A 23,560-nucleotide genomic window follows, 5' to 3' on the forward strand; every position below is an offset into this window, starting at 1 on the left:
TCAACTTCACCAAAAAATAAATAAAAAAATAAATGAAACTGAATATAAGAATAAGAAGATTAAATAAAAAAAATAACAATATTAAATAAAAAAATAGCTAAATTAACTGAATATAAGAAGATTAAATAAAAATAAATAAAACTAAATATAAGAAGATTAAAAAAATAAAACTATTAAATAAAAATTATATAGACCAATAAATGGGTAAACAAAAATTTACACAAGATTGTCATGAATATAACTTACCATATAGGAGTTTTATTTGATTTCTTTCTAAGTGAAATAGCTAAATTAACTCGGTCAGAAAAAGCTGACATGTTCAAACCAAGATACATATTCCCCTTTTTGACAACGCAACATTTAAGCAAAGAGACCAAAACGCTATTTCTCGTAGAAGCATTCTAATTCTACTAAACTCTTGGTCATTTTGATAAATTGGGAGCCACTTTGACAAGCCGTTCAAGTGATTGAATGATAAGGATTTAATAACAGTAGTAGCAGAATAACACTAAGAGATATGAAGTGAAGAATGAATAAATGTAGCAATATAAATACTTGAATAATTATAATTATATTGATATTAATATTGATAAAGATAAAGATGCATAATATGATAAATCAGAGGAAATCACAAATTGAATTCACTCTGCCTAAAATCAGAGAAGACCCAAATCAATGGTGCCTTTCTGCCCAAGCATAAGCCGATACACAAACACACGTTAAATCTAACTCCATCTTTTACCCTAACCTACGATATTTATAAGAGCATTCCTTCATGGGCTTGGGCTTGAAGTTGTTGGGCTGCTCTGGACTGGACTGCTCAACTATGGAGGCTTGTTCTCTATCAATATCGACGTCATGAAAATCAGGCTTGTCCTCAAGCCTGAAGTCAGGAGATTGGGTGTGTACACCGAGTGAACCTAACCAAGTGATCCCAAGAATGAAATCTAAATGGCCTAGATCATACACTAAAGCATCTACCACACAATTGAACAACACAAACTTCAATGGAACATTCTTATGTTGCTCCTTAATCAGAATATAATTACCATCTCCAAACCAAATTCGTAGAGGACACATCAACTTTATTTCCAAACTTAGAGTTGTTGCAAATTTCTTAGGAATAAAATTATTGGATGTACCACTATCAACAAGTATCAATACTTGGAATTTATTCCATTCGCCAACCACTTTAATTGTTTTCAAGTTTTGTGGAAACTCAAATAACATACCAGAATAATCCATAGAACCAGGCCATGGAATAAGCCATTGATGAATTTGATTTTTATCCTTCGAGATTGTATGACCACATATTTCCATAGCTTGACATTCATTTTCAGCTTGAGCCTCTTCAGAATCAATGAAACCTATATCTTGGCCTTTTAAACCGCAACTGAAGCATAACACATGTCGACGTCGGTCTTTCCATTTATGCTTAATCAAATGTCGTGTAGACAGCTGATTAGGGTTAAGGTGCTTAATTAAATGCCATGTAATCAGTCTCTGTAACTTATTTTGCTCACTTTTAACCCGAAATCTGATCAAGTGTGTTTGCCAGTTAATAATAACATCACCTAATTTCTGCAACCAAGTGATACCAACAATAATATGTGTAGCACCACTGTCTACTAAAATCAGAGCAGGGTAGTTATTAAGTTGACCGGTTAATTTTAGAGTGCGAAGGTTAAAGATGCCATGGTGCTCGAGAGCGTGACATTTTTCATCAATTGGATTAATGGTCGATTTAATCGTTATGTGTTTTGATCGTTTGCTAGAGAAATGTAGATTGATAAACTTGTGTTTCTACTTTAACATAAATATCAACTCAAGCTAAAAAGCTAAATGTCATAATATAGATTAACATTTAAATATTAACGTGGTCGGATGCATAAACTAACATATTTGTGCGTGAACTACACTTCAAGTACATTAATTATGCAACTACATTCTTGATATACGGAGTAGTTATTATTAGAGGAAATAAAATAGTTTATTATGGAGTAATTAGTTATAACACCAAGTACTTATAAATTAAGGAGTTTTTCATCCGGTTTTGAGTTGGTACAAATCTGGTAGAGAGTGGACAATAGCATTTGTAAGTTTTGCAGGCTTCTCCTCCTTGTTATTTGCGATCAACATTTTTTGCATATTTGTGATGGTAACATTATTATTATTAACACCAGGTGATCTAAGTTCTCTCGTACTCTTCTCCTTTGACAGTATGTTCGCAAACCTACATCAAAGTACAAAAATAATCAGTTAGTGAAGAACACAACAGCATCATCATTATGCAATCACACCGTGCAGGGTATCAGGAGATATAATATAGATAGACAGATAGTCCTCGAAGGTAGAGGTACAAGAATTACACACTATAACTCTCGTCATTTCAACATCTTTTTAAGTGTCAATTTACAGTATAAGCTATAAAAAATTTTCTACATAATCATTTCTATATTTCATCTCTTCTTTTTCGTCATTAGGATCTTGAACATTAAATACGAGACAATCTTTCCCTATTCATATTATTATTTCTGTTTGTCCCGAAATAAATGTTATCTTCAAAATGTAAGGTAAGATTTTGTTGTACATATTTATGATGATTGCATATAACATTCAAATTAGTACTGAAAAATAAATTCGAGACCCCGAGTTTTGATCTATAATTGTCACTGGTGACTTTTATTGATATCTAGCTTATTATTTAACAATAATATTACTTGTGAGGTGTTTCTATCTAGCTACATATGTACGATAAATACCTTATAAGTGCTTCTTCATTGGTGATGCAATGATCAGGTTCATAAATGCCGGTCCCTAAGTTCACTTTCGATACTGGTTTCTGCAATAGCTCCTTGCCAACTTGCACGAGATCTTCTAAATTTTTTCTCGTTGTAATATCCATTGAAGCAACATCGCCGCTCAAAGTGTCATCCTGCACCATTTTATCATAGCATTCAATTTAAATATTGTTCAATTTTTCAATGATAAAATTTGTCATATCAATTTTATACCTGAATACGAAGATAATTATGTCCAGATTGCAGAGCTTGGAAGACAGTAGATAGATGATAATCCACCATATCACTACTTGATTGAGTAAACATTTCAATTAATGGAGTCGATCCATTACCTACTAACCACCCAAAAACGCCCCAATTGGATGATGTGGTAGCATCATATTTTTCTACATGTTTTGCGGAACCTGTCCCTAAGGACAATACAAGAAACCGCCCGTATTCTGTTGGTTTGATCGGAAAGAAATCAAGACTACCTCCGGTTATCTCTTGTGTAACTTCACTTATCGCGACCAAAGTCTACATGTTGTATGTACATCGATTCACAATTAGTGATTAGTGTAAACTATGCGTTCAATAAAAGATTGTTGATACATTAGCAGACAGATTCATTCTGGTTAAAGAAGGTCCTCGATAACAAGTCTCATGATATCGATATTTATTTTAATTTTAGATTTATATTATATACAGTATACGGTATACTTTATACTTATTAGAAAGTCAAAGTCAAACACTTAAAATTATTTCCACAAACTTACACATATTAATGTTGGAAATATGTTCTTGGGTTGGCTACAGTTCGACCGTGGTTTGACCGTGGTACATATATTCCGAAGATATGCCCATGACATTAAATAATAAAAGTCCATTTATCCTATTCTGTCACACACAAAGGCCAATCGTAAAATTGTTTGATATACCTTCTAATCGGAAATTAATTTATTAATCATTAGTTAATGGTTTAATAAATTAAGTAAGTTTTTTTTTTATGTGTATACATATACTTACAAATCTAAATATGTAGAGATTTGATTAGATTTTGCAAATCATATTTTATATAAGATATAAGATTTGATTTGATTTATAAAATATGATTTGATTTTGTAAATCTTATTTTATATAAAGATTTGATTCTGCAAATCTTTCCAAATCTTTATTTATTACATTTGTACTAGATGTATTAATTGTATCAATTATGTAATATATAATATCAAGTCTTGGTATTTAAAAAGTCATGAAAAAGATACAAATACACACATACAAAAATGCTATTTTTCTTTCTTATTTTCAAGTAATCAAAATACTTGAAATCTATAATTGGATTCGGTTTTTGGTAAAAATAACGAAGAAGAAAATATCCGTTAAGTAGAAGGTATAGATCGAAGCAAGGTTGGAACTTTGGGTGTCTACCGTTTAGAGGAACTCTTCTTTGGATTTTCAAATTCGATCTTTAAAAGGCTACAAAGGTTGTATTCTAATCTTCTCTTGTTCGGTTTCGTTAATTTGTTTTGTTTGCTAAAGTTTTGTACAATGATCCGTGGAAGAGTATGATTTTGTAAAGTTTTAAAAATGCTTCCGCTCGCTTTGAATTTGTATCATACTCCAACAGTGGTATCAAAGCCATCTTGTACAAGTTTTAGCAAACTAATGTACTCTATGATAATTGGTTTTGATGAGTGTGTTGTGCATGATTCTTGGAGATGATTATGCATAACAAACATGCACAACTATTATCATGATTTGTGTATTTATGTTTCCTAAATAACATTTGAATCTTGGGTTTTGGCAAAATGTTAAATGGTTAATCACATTTTTTAAAGTTTTTTTTTCAGCTTGAACAGTCTGTCTTTGATGAACTATTTCGGGGCTTTAAACTCAATATTATTGTATGAGACCAATTGCATTTGAAAGCTAACTGAAAGAACTTAAATTTGAAAAAAAAATCATCGAAAACGGATTAGAAATGAGTAAGATATGACCATTTAAAGTTGATGTATGAATCTGCCCAAAATCCAAAAAATTTTATAGTAGCTTGCATGTTGACTATTAAAGATTCAATGTTTAGGAAAATAAAATACATAAATTATATTCATGTTTTACATGAAATGAGAAAATTAAAATTGTTAATTTTAGACTTTATACCTTGTTCAAAGTGAATAAATCTCCAACATATTTTGATTCACTTAATATGTTTGTTTGGATGGTTTTGGCATGAAAATCATACTTACAAATATGAATTGGGTTTACATACAACATAAGTTATGTAAACAAGGATTGATTATTTTGTATGCCATTAAGTGTTTAAATCAATCCTTATCGAAACATGTTTCATGAAAATGGATATTTGGCACTCCATTTGTTATGTATGTGATTGTTGTATGAAATCGGTAGTATTTGCCTCAACATGACCCTTGTGTGGATGTTTGGTTGTATGATTTAATTTATTATTTATTCGGAATGAATGTAATAATTTATTAAACGGCTTGCATGTCGTGTTTATTATTTATTCGGGATAAATGTAATAATTTATTAAACGACTTGCATGTCGTCTTTCTATTTATATTGTATTTGTAGTAGTATAGAAAATAGAATAGTTATTTTGTAAGATAATGCAACCAAGATTGGAATCAAGAAGACGATGTTCACAAGGCAGCCCATCAGAGCATATAATGGAGATGGCGGTTTTAGTGGGAGTCAATTCTCACACAAGGTTATGTCCCTAGTTGACCATGTTTTTCCGTGTGTTGGCTCACCGGAAAAACACATAGGACTTGAGGCATACTACCGATAATTGCGTGTCATGATTATTATTGTGTTCTTATTTGTCTATGCCATGCTAGCTAGAAAATTAGTATAGAAACAAAATACAATAATCACTTAAAATGGTTTGGTTAAAATTAGTTTAACAAACGCAACACGCAATACATAATTAGCAAACGTTTTAAAATGGAATAAACTACTTTTGCTAAAGGAAAACAAAACCCTGTTTTTAATGTAAACTTTACGCTACCCATGAGTGGTACACACATCCGAACCTTCTACCTGTTAGAGTTCGCGATACCCAAGAGTCTTGGGCCGGACTTTAGTTGGGTGTTGGGAAGGGTGAGGTGAATTTCGCGATACCCGAGAGTCTTGGGCCTGATTTCACGTGTATCTATCATGGACGGTTTACAATCTGAAATCGTGGTTCGCGGCAAACCCGCCAGGAGGAAGGATTAGCGTAGAAGGGATTAAACATGCCAAGTGAAATAATTGATTATCACTAAATCCTGCAGAACCTAAGAATTTCATAATGGATGAAATTGGTAATATAGTTACCTACCTAAATAGCTTATGATTGGCGATCCACGGTAAACCCGTCGTTACCATAAGTGAAATATGGATCTTAACCTTGTTAATTATAATTGTTTGAATATTGAACACACTTGGGTAATTATCTTAACAAGGATTAAACATATCAAACTAACTAATGCAACTTACTTTAAAAATATGATAGATGTCTGCAACAAACACAAATCCTACTCCGTCATCAATCACTAATTTCTGCCTTAAAGGGCTCCTTGAAAAGGACAAGCTTACGGGCTTGAACTACATGGACTAGCTTCGCAACCTAAGAATTGTTCTTAGGATAGAAGGAAAGATCAGGGCAATTGAGAAACCCTTACCGGCAGAACCCGGATCGAGATCTACTCAAGCGGCTAGGGACGAGTTTGAAAAAACGTCGTTCCGAGTCTAATGAGGTAGCATGCTTGATGTTGGCGACCATGTCTCTGGAGCTCCAAAAGGGCATGGAGAGCTTAGGGTCGTATGACATGCTTAACCAACTCAAAGACATGTTTCAACAACAAGAAAAGCAAGAAAGGTTTGACACCGTGAAAGCTCTCGTATCTTGTAAAATGTCAACGGGAAGTAGCGTTAGTGTCCATGTACTACAAATGAAAGGGTACATAGACCGACTGGAGTGCCTTAGTTTTTCCATAAGTCAGGAGCTTGCAACGGATTTTATCCTGAACTCGCTGACTAGTGCATATGAAGGATTCATTATGAATTATAATATGAACAATATGAAGAAAACAATCATGGAGCTCCATGGCATGTTGAAAACCGCTGAGGCTAACATGACCAAAGCTAAACCCGCAACTACTGTTCTAGCCATTCGTGAAGGTGGGATCAAGAAGAAGAAAAACAAAACAAAGGGCAAGAACAAGGGCAAGGGTAAGGTTGGCACGTCCAACTTCAAACCTAAACCTAAGGGCATTGCTAACTCTTCTACTTCAAAGATCCCTCAAATCAAGTCTCATGAAGAAGCAATATGCTTTCATTGTGGGAAGAAAGGACATTGGAGGCGCAATTGTACCAAGTACTTGAAGGAACTTAATGAACTACGGGCTAAGGGAGTCGCCGTAACTTCAGGTTTGTTCATGATTGAACTAAGCAATACTACTATTTCTAATTCCTGGGTATTGGACACAGGATGTGGTACTCACATTTGTACAAATGTGCAGGGACTCACAAAAAGTAGGAAGCTAAAGACCGGAGAGCTCAATCTAATCATGGGGAATAAGAACGTTGCCTCTGTTAACATGATTGGAGAATACAAGCTTTCTTTTGATTCTGGTCTATGTATTGTTTTATCTAATGTTTGCTACAGTGCCAAAATGGCAAGAAACATTATATCTTTTAATGCTTTATTTAATGATGGTTTTGATTTTAGTTTTGATAATGGATCAATACTTGTTTACAAGAATGGAATATTTTATTTCAAAGCTAGTCCTTGTAGAGGTATCTTGGAAACAACAATAAAGCTAAATGATAGTTCAATCTATAATGTTGATTCATCCAAAGATGGTTTGGATAAAACGTATCTATGGCATTGTCGTTTAGGCCATATAAACAAGAAACGCATAGCAAAACTCCAAACAGATGGAATTTTAGAATCATTTGATGTTACATCATATGACGAATGTGAATCTTGCTTGTTAGGAAAAATGACAAAAGCACCTTTCACAGGAAACTGTGAAAGGGGTAAGGATCTGTTGGAGTTGGTACACACTGATGTGTGCGGTTCATTCAGATCGCCTACTAGACACCATGAACGATACTTCGTTACATTTACTGATGACTTCAGTAGATATGGTTACGTTTATTTAATTAAACAAAAGTCTAAAACTTTGGGAGTGTTCAAGGTATACCAAAATGAAGTAGAAAATCAACTGAACAAAAGAATTAAGATTCTCCGATCTGATAGAGGTGGTGAATATCTTAATGATGAATTTCGTGATCATCTACGGGGTTGTGGGATAATCTCACAATTAGCTCCTCCTAGAACACCACAACATAATGGTGTGGCTGAAAGGAGGAATCGAACATTACTTTATATGGTTCGATCCATGATGAACTGCACAAAGCTTCCAATCAGTTTTTGGGGCTATGCCCTACAAACTGCCGCAAGGATCCTTAACCTCATCCCAACCAAGAAAGTTTCTAAAACACCTTATGAGATATGGCATGGTAAAACTGTGTCTCTCTCATATCTAAGAATCTGGGGTTGTGAGGCTTACGTTCATCGTGAAGCTCAAGATAAACTTGAACTCAGATCTGAAAAGTGTTTATTTGTTGGTTACCCGACTGATTCTTTTGGATATTTATTTTACAACCCTACTGAGAACAAAGTCTTTGTGTCCAGAAGGGGAGTCTTCCTTGAAAAGGATCTCATATCAAAAGGAACCAGTGGGAGCAAAATTGACCTTGAAGAAATTCAAGAATCAACCGACATGGAAACTGATATTAGAACCGATTCTCCTCAAGAGGTCGACGAGCCTGCAGTTGAAAGAGAAACTGACCTACAGCCACCACCCATACGTAGATCTGATAGAATGCGTAGAACACCAAAGAAATATAATTTACACATATTTGAGGGTGACGACAAAAATATAGATTCTGATGAACCTATTACCTATCAGGAAGCAATGACAGGCCCCGAGTCTGTCAAATGGAAGGAGGCTATGGACAACGAGATCCAATCCATGTATGATAATCAAGTTTGGACCTTGATTAATCATATACCAGGTACTAAAACCATTGGGTGTAAGTGGGTCTTCAAGAAGAAGACTGATATGGATGGAAATGTACACACATTCAAAGCCAGCCTGGTGGCTAAGGGTTACATGCAACAATATGGTGTAGACTATGATGAAACTTTTTCAACAGTAGCTATGTTGAAATCCATTAGAATACTTCTTGCCATAGCTACATTTTATGACTATGAGATATGGCAAATGGATATAAAAACAGCTTTCCTTAATGGTAAGCTAACAGAGGATGTGTTTATGACACAACCTGAGGGTTATGTACATCCTAAGTATCCTAATAGTGTGTGCAAGCTTCAAAAGTCCATTTATGGACTTAAACAAGCTTCTCGTAGCTGGAATCTTTGCTTTAATGAGAAAATCAAAGAATTTGGTTTTATTACAGGCGAAGATGTGCCATGTGTCTATGTTAGGTCTAGTGGGAGTGTTGTAGTCTTCCTTGTACTATATGTCGATGACATATTACTCATGGGAAACGATATCCCGACATTGAAAGATGTCAAAGCTTGGCTAGGGAAATGTTTCTCCATGAAAGACATAGGAGATGCATCATATATTTTGGAAATAAAGATCTATCGAGATACGTCAAGGAGATTAATTGGGCTAAACCAAAGTGCATATATAGATAAGATACTGAAGAAATTCGGTATGCATAACTCCAAAAAAGGGTGCGTTCCTATGAACCCTGGAATGTTATTGAGCAAGTCTCAATGTCCTAATTCTGACTTGGAGTCAGCTACCATGAGTCGGACTCCATATGCTTCAGCTATATGATCGATCATGTATGCGATGATATGCACTAGGCCTGACGTGTCGTATGCACTAAGCATGACTAGTCGTTATCAAGCCAATCCTGGTGAAGCTCATTGGATAGCATTCAAGAACATTCTAAAGTATCTTAGGAGGACTAAAGAGATGTTCTTGGTCTATGGTGGGAATGTCGAGCTGAGCGTCAAAGGATACTCTGACGCTAGTTTCCAATCAGGTAGAGATGATTGCTCTTCACAATCAGGATTTGTATTTATGTTGAACGGTGGAGCCGTCACGTGTTACATCCGTCAACTTGTAGCAGAAAATGACATATTATTAAGTAGAGTAGACACGACTAAGAACTTGGCTGATCCTTTCACCAAGCCTTTGCCACAGACTAAGCATGATGCTCATAGCATGTCTATTGGCATTCGTGTCATTGATGATAAAGTTTGATTGTATTTTTATGTTAAGTTTGAAACTTTAAACATTGGGTAATAATATATATATATATATATATATATATATATATATATATATATATATATATATATATATATATATATATATATATATATATATATATATATATATATATATATATATATTGCAATTGATCTGATGATTAATATATTGAGATTATATTATACGCACGATGCGATCATTTCATTGTATATTGCTATGTTTCATTTTGCATGTTTTAACTTCCAATGAATATCATTTCATAAACTTCCATAGTCGATCATTCTCTAAGGAAGAGAGAATTGAATTAAGGCTGCTATGAAGTGTAGTAATATAGGCTTATATGAAACTACATTCATGAGGAACTTGATAGTTGATTCAAGGTTCTGGAATGACCACACTTAGACATTACTTCATGGTTTTAAGTCAAAAGGTAAGCTCTAAGATGGCAACAGCATTTATCCTAGAGTGGATATGTATGAGAAATCCTGACACAAACTATGTTATACTTTGACCTGTTTCTAACGCTGTGCGTAAATGCCGGTCATAAGGGAGCAGATTGGGTATATCATGGAATGTGGTGGATGTCTATACAGTTGAAGCAATTTGTTCCTTCTTCTTTAAGCGAGTTTAAGCGATATCTCTGGGCTCCTCGTTGATTTGTGCTGAATTAAATGCATGGCCATGCTACGACTGAATTAATGCAATTGCAGTCTATTTGATCACCACAAATCTCCATCGGGAAACATAATCTTGAACGATGATGATTGACACTTAACCATGTCACACGCTCATATAGATATCTTGAACAAAAGGATGATTGATATAAATCAAAATATAGGAGTGTAACGTAGCAGACTAGTTATACATGGTGTGTCTTTTAAGACAGATCAATATTATTAATGTCAGTGCAAGTGGGAGTCTGTTGGAAATATGTTCTCGGGTTGGCTACAGTTCGACCGTGGTTTGACCGTGGTACATATATTCTGAAGATATGCCCATGAAATTAAATAATAAAAGTTCATTTATCCTATTCGGTCACACACAAAGGCCAATCGTAAAATTGTTTGATATACCTTCTAATCGGAAATTAATTTATTAATCATTAGTTAATGGTTTAATAAATTAAGTAAGTTTTTTTTTATGTGTATACATATACTTACAAATCTAAATATGTAGAGATTTGATTAGATTTTGCAAATCATATTTTATATAAGATATAAGATTTGATTTGATTTATAAAATATGATTTGATTTTGTAAATCTTATTTTATATAAAGATTTGATTTTGCAAATCTTTTCAAATCTTTATTTATTACATTTGTACTAGATGTATTAATTGTATCAATTATGTAATATATAATACCAAGTCTTGGTATTTAAAAAGTCATGAAAAAGATACAAAAACACACATACAAAAATGCTATTTTTCTTTCTTATTTTCAAGTAATCAAAATACTTGAAATCTATAATTGGGTTCGGTTTTTGGTGGAAATAACGAAGAAGAAAATATCCGTTAAGTAGAAGGTATAGATCGAAGCAAGGTTGGAACTTTGGGTGTCTACCGTTTAGAGGAACTCTTCTTTGGGTTTTCAAATTTGATCTTCAAAAGGCTACAAATGTTGTATTCTAATCTTCTCTTGTTCGGTTTCGTTAATTTGTTTTGTTTGCTAAAGTTTTGTACAATGATCCGTGGAAGAGTATGATTTTGTAAAGTTTTAAAAATGCTTCCGCTCGCTTTGAATTTGTATCATACTCCAACAATTAAGTACCTCTGGACTGAACACACAACTTCATGGTTGAAGGGATTATCTCGAAATTGTTAGACTAATTGCCCTAGGGTATATTTATATCATATACTCCCTCTATACCAAAATGTTACTTTTCATAGTCTTTTAAAAAAAAAAATTACTTTAAATATTTTATTTCTACTATATCATATTCGATGAAAAGTATATATAAATGAATTCGGTTTTAAATTGTGTTTCCATTGATAAAACTTTTATCAAATATTATATAGCACAGATAAAAAAATTTAAAGTTAAAGTTGTAAAAAAATACTCAAAGAATCAAATAATTTTGTTACAGAGGGAGTACTATATATCAAAACACTTGTATGCTACCCGTGATATGTAATTTTGGATATGCCACCAAGGATGCAAAATGACTTGATACCGGATTATTAGCAGTCACTCCACCGTCGATAAGATTGAACTCTTCAAGTAGATTTCCATCTGAATCTTCGGTTGTAAAAGCATGAGGAGGAAGATAAGTTGGCGCAGCCGAAGTTCCTATGCATATATCTGATAGCATTGCATCCAAACTTGGGTTCTTCTTCAGCTAAAATACAATATACGTTCCATCATTATATTGTAAAAGCAATAGTCTTGTTAATTATGTATGCAGGACTTGATAAAAAGAGGGTAATAGCTAGGTTCTAGTTAATCAACCTGATAGCTTGAGAAGATTGTAGGCTGCATACGTTTGATATCGAACGTTGGGATCACAACATTAGTCAATGTTTCATGGAGTTGTGTGTTTCCTAATAATTCTCGAACAAGTTGATGTAGATAAACACCATCATACTTTGGTCCAGATAGCGCCTTGATCACTTGTTCAGCATGACCAAATGGATTATGGCTACATTAATCACAAAAATCAAAGATTGAGATATTTAATACCTACGCATCTTGAAAAAAATATGTATATCTATACTCCGTAATATACTAGACATCAGGGCGTCTGGTTAATTATAAGGGCCGTGTTCAAATAAATTAAAAGAATCCATTTATAAACAAAAGTTTTTCATTTATATAAAATAAGTTCAATAAAAATGAAAGAAAAAATGTAATAAGTACTTGCATTAATCAAAACAACAGTTGAAAAAATAATATATTTTTAAAATTTAATAAATAAATGGACCATAAATATATATTGTTGGGTTATATTTCCGGGTCTCTTTAACTTTTAGGCAATTGCACAATTTGCAGGCCCCGAAATCATACTCATAATCATACTCATTATGTGGGAAGATGTTTGGACAATGCTCAAGATAAAAGTCTGTTATGTCCTTAGCAGCAAAAAGTGGACGATTCTCTTTATTAGGGGCGGTTAACATCGTTGTCACAAGGCCACCAGTGCTTGTCCCAGAAATTACATCAAAATAATCTGCTACCCTCGCATTTTCTCCGTCTAGTTTCTGTAATTACGTTAAATTTGACTATTAATATGTGAGATATTTTGTAAATTTTCAGTTAAGAAATTGTATTTGTGTGTGTAAACGTTCACTTGGTAAAAGAAAAGTTGTACACAACCTGAAGTTCGGTTTCTAAGAAGTTAAGGATGATGCTTGGAATGATTCCTCGTACGCCACCACCATCGATACTTAATATTGTGATTAAGTTACCGTATGTTGGTCGTTGCAAAGGAAATCTTGGTGATTCGTTAGAAGACATGATCGATAATATTTGTGTAGAGTGTATGAATTGTTTCTAAGTTTTGATGAATGGAACGTGAGTGAGTCCGACTATTTATAACGCATCAGCTAGTTATTTGGATTGTATTCTCGAATATGTGTCATAAACATCGGTTGCAGTCAAAAAAAAAATGGACTTCCAGGCCAAATTATCTTAATATTACGTCATAAGCTATAGTTTTATTAGTATTTTATTTATTTATAATTCCATAACTAATAGATATTCGTCATCAAACTTAGATTGATATATTTATTTTGCATTAAAATTTTTGAGGCGGTTGCAGGTTTACATCACAGATTCATGTAACTACAAACATTTGTAATGACGTACGTCCCGCCATGGCCGTCACGTGTGACGCATGGCGTATCCTGTAGCTGGACGTTTAGCTTCAACTCCTGGATGGATACCAAGTCAACGCCGCTCTCAGGCCACGATTACCCCTACGCTACGCCACCCGTAGCGTGCCGTTAGCATTTGACTTGGTTTGCACAGCTACTTGTCCGTCCGACAAATCAGGAGAACGTGGAGCAGTTAGTGGGCATGATTAGAGGATTCCAGGAGTGGTAATCGTGGTTTAGTGGGCTAGTGGTGGTTATCCTTGGTAACCGTAATCTTATGCCTATAAATACTGCTCATAATCACACATTTAGGGATCAATCAACATTTTACACTTACCACAGCTGATTACTCTTCCAAACTCACCTTGGAGGCTCAGCAAAAGTTAACCACCACAACACCCCTCATACTCATCACGCAAACCGAAAGAAACCCTTCTGAAGGTTAGTCATTCAACTAATTGCACTCAAGTCAATTTTGGCTTGATCATTTGGCGCCATCCGTGAGACCGTTTGATCAATACTTTAACACAAGATGACAGGCGATTCCAATCCGTCACCAAATGCCAACACCGGCAAAGAACCGTATGACCCTTTGAAGCTTAATGACGAAAGCTCTTTTGAGACACCAGATGACTCCATCAAGCGTACCAGGTTGCAATTTGACGATGATGATGAAACCAATTTGCGTGACGCTGAGGAGACGAAAAACCCGAAAACAAATTTAAGCCAAATTAAACCCATCGGCGGAGTAGAAGTGATACGTTTTCTGGCAAAAGGGGGATTCGTTTTACCGTCACTCATGTCCAAAGGCGGCGAAAGGCCAACTGGTATGTCCAAAGTTCAACCACGAAGCTCTACACGTCTGGCGTCGGACGTTGGTAAAAGTTCTGGTAAAACCCGAGAGGAAGCACGAAAGGACTTAATTGAGAATTTAATTCTAGCCGCGCCAGAATCTATGAGTGCTCAGGTCGAGCAGCCTGGCGTGGCGGACAACATGTTGAACAATTGGTACGCTATGATGGGAGACAACGTTAAGAGGACGTTCGAAGTTTCCGCGACGTCTGAGAAGTTTACCCGAGAGATAGCCACCCATCCGTTGCCTGCCGTCCTTACTACTCCCCTCACGCTAGGGGTATATGACTGCACCACGGATCCGGAAGACTTCCAGTAGCAATTCGAACACGCTGTCAAGACGCAGCATTGGGATAGCTCGACTGCGTGCCACATGTTCCCGGGACAGCTCCAAGCCATCGCGAGAGAGTGGTTTGCCAAATTACCTGCCTTGAGCATATACAGCTACACGGACCTCAGAACTAAGTTTGTGCAGCGTTTCCAGAACTTTAAACGCACCGAACTGACTTACCTAGATGCGCACAGCATCAAGATGAGGTCGCGTGAATCCCTAATGAATTTTACTTCCTGCTTCACAGCGGAATGCCAAAAAATTCCAGATCTGCCTGAATCGCAGCAGATCTCCGCGTACATCATGGGAATCTGCCAAACTCGTCATTTGTCGTTGGTAAAATCGATGCGGCGTAAGTTGCCAAAAATGTACGTTGAAGCTGTAAAAATGGTAAAGGATTATGTACGTTCCGAGGAGTTTGTAGACGCTGCCGTTGGGGATCACAGCACAACGGACCGGAGCGATAAAGACGACAAGGGAAACAGGAAAGGTAATACAGGTGACAAGTATAACGGAAGTGGTAGCGGCGGCAACAGGGGCTACGGACGTTCCAGTCATAAGTCTGACCACCGTAACAGCTACCGTCCTTATGAACGGTACGCACCCAAGAGGTTGTCGGCAGAAGAGGAAAGTTTGGTCAAGTCATTATCAAAAACGCCTAAATAAATTTTGGCAACGGAAGAGATAAGTAAAGATATTCCGCCACCAAAGCCGATGCAGCCCCGTTTCCCTGTAGATGAAAGTAAATGGTGTATTTTTCACGAAGATAAAGGTCACGACGTGGACGACTGCAGGGAACTAAAGAAGGTGATAGTTGAATGGCTGAAATTGGGGGAACTTGACCATCTAAAACCGTCGCGTGTCAAAGTCCCCGGGACGAAGAAATTTGCCTGGCAATAGGGAAAAGAAAAAGCTCCAGAAAAGCACATCCACATGGTACAAATGTGGCACGCGGGTCACGTTCATAAGGTGGAAGTTTTAGAGGAATGGGAATGTGCCCCTATCACATTTCCTGCTTTCTAGAGAGTCTATCCTACCGACCTACCAGTAACGATAACCGCCACGGTAGGACGATGCAAGGTCTCGAGAATTTATGTAGATACGGGAAGCGTCGTTGACGTCTTGTACTAACATTGCTTCTTACAGCTACCACAAGATGTGCAGGACAAACTAAAACCACCACTCCATCCCGTCGCGGGATTCACCGGTGAAACGACTTGGCCTCTGGGTCGAGTAAGCATTGACGTTACGTTAGAGGAAAATACGAAACGGCGAACGGTAGCTTTAAACTTTGTGGTTGTCAGAAGCCAGTCGAAGTACAACATTATCATAGGACGGGAAGCATTGTGCGAAGTCGGCGCGATAGTATCAACTGTGCATGACATGATGAAATTCCCAACTCCGTTAGGCGTTGCAACTATTTTCTCTGATCGGGTCCAGATTGTGGGCCAGGTCAAACAGCCATTACATTAGACGGCACCGATTGAGCAAGGGGGAAGCGTTATCATCAACCATTCCTTTCCTGAGAAGACAATAAAGATTGGACACACACTATCCGACGCAACAAAAAGTGCGTTATGTGAACTCTTGGCGAACAACGCTGACGTGTTTGCATGGCAAGAGTCAGACATGACGGGAATACCTCGTACCATTGCAGAACATCGTTTAAACGCTAACCCAAGTATGACTCCAGTAAGGCAAAAGAAACGGGGCATGGCTCCGGTGCGTAGCGTCTTCCTAAGGAATGAAGTGGAAAAGTTGGTACAACAGACATATTGCGAGAGGTTAAGTACCAAACATGGGTTGCCAATCCAGTACTGGTCAAAAAAGTGAACGGCTCGTGGCGGATGTGTGTCGACTTCAAAGACATCAATAAGGCTTGTCCCAAAGACAACTATCCGCTACCAGAGATAGAATGGAAGGTAGAGTCGTTGGCGGGCTTTCGTTTCAAATGTTTCCTTGATGCTTACAAGGGCTATCACCAGATCCAAATGGCGGAACAAGACGAGGACAAAACCGCGTTCCACATAGATCAAGGGATGTTTTGTTACAAAAAGATGCCCTTTGGTTTGAAAAATTCCGGCGCAACGTACCAACGGGTCATCGACGCTGCGTTCAAAGAACAGATCGGTCGAAACGTGGAAGCATACGTCGACGACATAGTAATCAAAAGTCACGCCGAAAAGGACCTTTTGAAGGACATTCAGGAAACGTTCGACTCTCTACGAAAAATCAAAATGAAGCTGAATCCGGAGAAGTGTAGTTTTGGATTCGAGGAGGAAAGTTCTTGGGGCACGTCGTCACAACGCGTGGTATACGGGCAAACCCTAAGAAAATTCAATCTATTGATGAAATGGCAGCACCGCGAATGAGAAATGAGGTACAAAGTCTGCATGGCAAGTTGGCAGCGTTGTCCAGATTCCTGTCAAAGGCGGTAGAACGGTCACTTTCATTTTTCAAAGTGTTGAAAGACAATGTGGGACGGAACTTCGACTGGACTCCTGAAGTGGATCAGGCTTTCCAGGAAATGAAGGCTTTGATAAGGACGTTGCCGACGTTGACGGCACCAGTACCGGGTAAAGTAGCAGTTCCGTAATAATTTTTTACGAATTTATAAATATTGTGATGCTAACATGTTAAGAGTTCTCAGGCGAAACTTTGACAATTTACTTGGCGGCGGGAACTGAGGCTGTTAGCCCGGTGCTCGTCGCGGAGCGTGGCGGCACACAGATGCCAGTTTATTTTGTGAGCAAAGTGCTACAACATGGTGAAGTCAACTACAAACCAGTCGAGAAGCTCATTTTCGCGTTGGTACACACCGCAAGACGGTTGCGACGGTACTTTCAAGCGCACCCAATGCTGGTGCTAACTGATTCACCTATTAAACAGGTACGGTAAGGCGATTGAGACCGGAGCACCTTGGAGGAAAGTTATTCTAACAAGTTTTTCATGCAGGTATTGAGAAAACCGGAGGTTTCTGGCAGGCTAGCCAAGTGGGCAATCGAACTGGGTGAACATGAAATCCATTACGCCCCCCGTACCGCTGTCAAAGGCCAGATCATGGCAGATTTTATGGTTGAATTCATATGCGCCGCGCCACCAGCACCGGTCGTCGAAGAAGTACCGAATATCATCACGTGGGAACTATTCACGTACGGAGCATCGAGTTCTGACGGAGCGGATGCAGGTCTAATTTTAATTGGCCCTGACGGAGAGGAACATACCTACTTGTTGCGTTTTGAGTTCCCCGCCTCCAATAATGATGCAGAATATGAGGCATTGCTGTCTGGTTTGAGAATGGTTGAAAAGATGGGAATAAAATACCTAAAGGTGTTGGTTGATTCCCAACTCGTGGCGAATCAGATGAACGGGACGTTTGAAGCTAGGGATCCGACTATGCAAAATTATTTGGCATTGGCAGAAGAAATGGCCAACAAATTCGAGCGTTTCTCAATAACGCAAGTGCCGTGATCCTTGAACAGAAAGGCCGACGCACTCATCAAACTCGCATCAAGCGTGTTCAGCCACTTCGCCAAGGATGTTTGGGTGGAGGTCCTTAGTCAAAAATCCACTGACGTGGTACATGTATCGACTCGCTTCGATAACAAACACGCTATACACATAATCTGTTTATAACATAACGTACACATGTCCTGATTTTCTTGCAAAATAATCACAGGAGGCAGCAACTGTAGAAGAGGTCGAGACGTGGATGAGTCCCATCGTCACGTACCTCAAGAACGGGACGTTGCCAGTCGACGGGGCAACGACACGTAAGATTCGTATGAAAGCACCTATGTACATGTTAAGGGATGGAGTTCTGTTCAAGAAATCCTTCATGGCACCGCTTTTAAGGTGTGCCGGCCCAAGCGAGGCGAAAACAATCGTAAGGGAGGTGCATGAAGGGACTTGTGGCATGCATGCAGGATTTAGGACCGTTGTGGGGAAGATAATGCGACTAGGGTATTTTTGGCCGTCCATGTACCGTGACACGAAAGAGATCATTAAAGCTTGTGCTTCATGCCAACGTCACGCCTCGCAAATTCACATGCCGGTGCATGAGCTAATCCCCGTGACATCTGCTTGGCCCTTTTACATATGGACAATTGATTTGGTAGGCCCCTTCCCGGATGGAAAGCACTTGGTCGTTGCAATTGACTTTTTCACCAAGTGGGCTGAAGCCAAACCTTTAAAGAGCATAACGGGTAAACAGATTGTGAATTTTATTTGGGAGGAAATCGTGTGCCGCTGTGGAATACCACGCGAAATTGTAAGTGATAACGGCAAACAGTTTGCTCACGATCCGTTTCGTTCATGGTGTGACGGGTTGAATATCAAACAGACTTTCAGTTCTGTTGCCCATCCGTAGGAAAATAGGTAAGTCGAAGTCACCAACAAGGATATCCTTGCAGGGATAAGGGCAAGGTTGGACACGTACAAGAAAGGTTGGGCAGATGAGCTTCCACAAGTATTATGGGCGTTCCGAACCACGCCAAAAGGAAGTAATCGAGAAACTCCATTCAGCCTTGTATATGGTACCGAGGCGGTGATACCCGCTGAAATTGCTGTCCCAACACAACGTGTAGTGCAATTCAATGATGAGTCCAACGTCATTAGCTTGAAGGAAAATTTGGACTTGTTGGAGGAAAGGCGCGACGCCGCCGCTATCAGGGAAGCGTCAAACAAACGGAAAATTTCCAAGTATTACAATCAACGTGTGAAGGAACGTACTTTCCGCCCCGGTGATTTTGTGTAGCGTAATAACAATGCCAGCCGGGTCGAGAATACTGGAAAATTGGGACCCAATTGGGAAGGCCCGTATGTGATTGCAGATGCACTTGGCAACGGAGCGTATAACCTAGGAGACGCATGATGGCAAATTTGTGCCGCGTACCTGGCACGCAACCAACTTAAAGAAGTTCTATGTTTAAATATTTCGAATCGTTTCGTTGTTGAAAATCTTTCTTTTTTCTTTTTACCAAGTTTGTGATTGATCTCCACAAATGTAAGCGCATCGCGCATTAGACTTCTTTGTTTTCAGTTTTCAATTAAATGCATTTTTCAATCTTCATTACTAATGTGTTGTGTAACTATTATGGCCACGCTTTGGCGTTATAAATGTAAGTCCACTCACAAGTTACTTATGCCAAGAACAAAGACATCATCTGATCTTTAGACGTCATTGGCGACGCTAGGCGTATTGGAGGTACGCCTAGCCCTCAGAACGGGATGCCTCCGGATTTTGTATCCGTCGCATTAATCTCAGCACTAAGTAGATGAGTGCAATGTCGACAATCATCAAGTGTAACCTTGACAAACGGTACGTTTCCGTGACGACGGTACGTACATATTTATATAAACATGTTTTACATTTGGAACACAGTAAAATAAGAATCATAAGAAATTGATATTTCATTGATTTAATTACAACCATTACATTAGGAACAAAAATGAGTACAGAATTACAAAAATCCCTACAACTATGGGATCATCTTCTTCACTTTAGCCAAGGTAAGTTCCGGCGTCGACCCAGTCTGTTCAATAAATGGCACCTTAATGGCCGCGCAAGCATTGACCGCCGCATCATGGAGGTCGTAGGCGTCCTCATCCACCATGTCTCGGATCACCTCCGGAATTGGTTCTGCTATTTCAACATGTTCCACCAACTTGGTGTACGCGTCCAAACGCTCCACTTTCCTCGTAGCGTCAACCAAATTCTGGAACGGCTCCTTTACCTCTGGCACTTTGAGAGCCTTATAAAAAATAGAGGGGATGAGGCTGCAAAGATCTTGAAAATCGTCCGTTACCTTTCAGTTGGCAGCGAACAACTCTTGGTTCTGGGCGATGAGGAGATCCTTACTGGCTCTCTCCTTCGTCACCTCTTTATGCGCCGCCTCCAGGTCCTTTAGCGCAGTTTGTTCTTTTTCGGTACGCAAGGCCATCTCTTTGATAGCCTTTTGGGCCTCCCTTAGGGCCTACTTCTTTTCCACCTCTGCTGCGGCAGCGGCTTGCTTAGCCAGTTCTAGCTCCTCCCTGACCTTGACAATTTCAACATTCAGCTCTTTGTCGTCAGCCTCCGCGCGACGGGCACGTTGGTCCAGATCAATAGTCCGCTGTAGCTTGTCCCGGGTCAACACCAACCCTTCATAAATGTGCTGAACCCTGGCGCGATGAGCAGCGCTATCGGGCATTTTTCGGACCGCCTCATAAAGTACCGGAGTGCAAATCCGTTACAGATACTCAAACTGCGACAGAGCGTCGCTGTGTGAGACGTTCCATATGGTCTCCATGTGGCTGAAGGTGGGTTGTTTACCAAAACCAAGAGAATAAGGCTCCTCCAAAGAAGTAGAACGTTGGCAGGACGCCCCGCCAGAACCGGATGCCGTCAGTACATCTTTTTCCGACGCCTTTCCTTGGGCGTCAGATGAATCTTGAAGACGGACGATAGGGACTCCCATGCGTAACCCTGGAGAAATAACAAACTTGATTAGTTTCTCCCATTGGGATTCTGGTGACGTAGCGGGGTTATTATCAGGGTTTTCATAATACCCACCTGGGCTGGGAATCTCTTCAAAAGTTTTTAAGTTGCTTTCTGCAACTTCTTATGGCGTTTTCCTCTTCTTGTGACCGTCAGTCGGGACGGTCACTTTTGGGGGAGAATGGGCGCGTTTCTGCTGTTGAAGTTGTTGTTCTGGCCGAATTGTGGGAACAGCGACGGATATCGATTCCGGATTGGTGACAGGAGTTGAGCCGGTTATAGGTTGTGTCATTGCCACGTCGCTGGCAGCGTTGGTGGATGAACCAGCAGCAACATCATCTCCCTTCAAAGGATGACCTTTCAGAAGGTTGGCCTTTGGGAATCTCTTGAAGGAAACACCATCAAGACTAGGGCGGCAGAGAACTCTGTTGAAATCCATATCTGCAAAAGAAATTGAGTTAGAAAAATTACATGAGCAGAATACTTACAAGTTTAAAGATGTAGCGGCACGAAGAGCATACCCCTTCCGTCGCACATGATCAATGGCACTCTGTCACTCCATGGCCAATAATGCTGAACATTGCAGAGTTTCAGCATCACCTCACCATAAGGACGCATCTCTAGCGTAGCGTCCTTACACAAATTAAAAAGATCCCGCTCCCCTTGGTCAAGGTCTGGAGTCTTGGAGACGTCTAGAGAACGCTTGGAATGCCATTGTACGAGGTGGGCACGCCCTTCGCCCAGCAGTTCGGTCCCGACAAAAAAGAACATTCCCCTCCAATCATGGAGGGACGGAGACTTCTTGGTGGTAAAGTTACACTTTTTCTCAAAAGTGTACCACCCCTTTCCGGAAGCAGTGAGTTTGAACATCGCTCGAAAAACGTTCAGACTCGCGGGTCTATTTTGTGCCCTAAAAAACATCTCGAAAATAGTAACACACTGCCATGTGTGAGGATGTAATTACGAGACGCTAATGTGATAATGGTCTAGCACAGCCGACACGAATGGGCTCAACGGAAAACGCAAGTTGCCCAATGCCACCGCTTTCCAATACAAGGTAAAGTATCCTTGTGGCGGCTCGTCAGCACACTGGCTGGGTATCGCTACCATTGTCGGTACGTCTCGAAGTACCGGATACTCAGCTATAAATTTCTCCATCTCTTCCGTCGTAACGGTCGTGTTTTTCGTAGAAACGTTAGCCTTAGACATTTTGGTTTACCTTAGAATGAAAACGGCATGCGTATTGAGAGGAGATAAGAAATTGTTTAATAATAAGGAAGCGGAGAAAGAGATGTAACAATGAGGAGGCAAAAAAGCATATTTATAGAAGAAACTTAATGTGGGCCCAGTTCATGGGCTTTGATCCTGATCGAACACGTGTCCTAGAGATGTTGAACCATAGCCGTTGGATTCGTGGCGTTTCATTTTTACAGCTATAAAACGTAATGATTGCTGACATCATCCCCTAGCACACCCTACGTGGAAACATGATTTGACGTTTACGGCGTGTCAGTAATGATGGCCTTTTATAATATTTTATTCAATATAGTTTGGTTACAATCAAAGGCAATTTGATTCCAACCAAACTGGGGGGACTTAATGACGTACGTCCCGCCATGGCTGTCACGTGTGACGCATGGCGTATCCTGTAGCTGGACGTTTAGCTTCAACTCCTGGATGGATACCAAGTCAACGCCTCTCTCAGGCCACGATTACCCCTACGCTACACCACCCATAGCGTTCCGTTAATATTTGACTTGGTTTGCACAGCTACTTGTCCATCCGACAAATCAGGAGAATGTGGAGCAGTTAGTGGGCATGATTAGAGGATTCCAGGAGTGGTAATCGTGGTTTAGTGGGCTAGTGGTGGTTATCCCTGGTAACCGCAATCTTATACTTATAAATACTGCTCATAATCACACATTTAGGGATCAATCAACATTTTACACTTACCACAGCTGATTACTCTTCCAAGCTCACCTTGGA

The 23,560-nt window shown here is 39.0% G+C and overlaps 1 protein-coding gene across 2 annotated transcripts; it reads right to left on the bottom strand.

Moving 5' to 3' along the window:
• Window positions 1–2,009: 2,009 nt before the first annotated feature.
• Window positions 2,010–13,554, bottom strand: LOC139892288 (patatin-like protein 2). 2 transcript variants are annotated; one of them, XM_071875341.1, is made up of 7 exons: window positions 13,414–13,554; window positions 13,117–13,298; window positions 12,550–12,739; window positions 12,275–12,439; window positions 3,015–3,317; window positions 2,763–2,935; window positions 2,010–2,233 (listed from the first exon to the last, which is right to left on the bottom strand). In XM_071875341.1, the coding sequence occupies exons 1-7, from the start codon at window positions 13,552–13,554 to the stop codon at window positions 2,044–2,046; spliced, it is 1,344 nt and encodes a 447-aa protein (XP_071731442.1). In that variant the 3' UTR covers window positions 2,010–2,043. The 2 variants fall into 2 exon arrangements, with proteins under 2 accessions (XP_071731442.1, XP_071731443.1); XM_071875342.1 differs by having other exon boundaries at window positions 13,105–13,298.
• Between the last annotated feature and the right edge of the window lie 10,006 nt (window positions 13,555–23,560).

This window comes from Rutidosis leptorrhynchoides, chromosome 2 (genome assembly GCF_046630445.1).
Source record: "Rutidosis leptorrhynchoides isolate AG116_Rl617_1_P2 chromosome 2, CSIRO_AGI_Rlap_v1, whole genome shotgun sequence".
NCBI classification, from domain to species: domain Eukaryota; kingdom Viridiplantae; phylum Streptophyta; class Magnoliopsida; order Asterales; family Asteraceae; genus Rutidosis; species Rutidosis leptorrhynchoides.

Bases quoted from the DNA above. Each gene is read 5' to 3' on its own strand.
- LOC139892288 (XM_071875342.1), bottom strand. From the start codon at position 13,554: ATGTCTTCTAACGAATCACCAAGATTTCCTTTGCAACGACCAACATAC. The intron at 12,740-13,104 runs GTATGATTTCGG...TGATTAATGTAG, and splicing joins CATAATGAGTATGATTATGA to CCATAATCCATTTGGTCATG. The intron at 2,936-3,014 runs GTATAAAATTGA...AAAATGGTGCAG, and splicing joins ATAATTATCTTCGTATTCAG to GATGACACTTTGAGCGGCGA.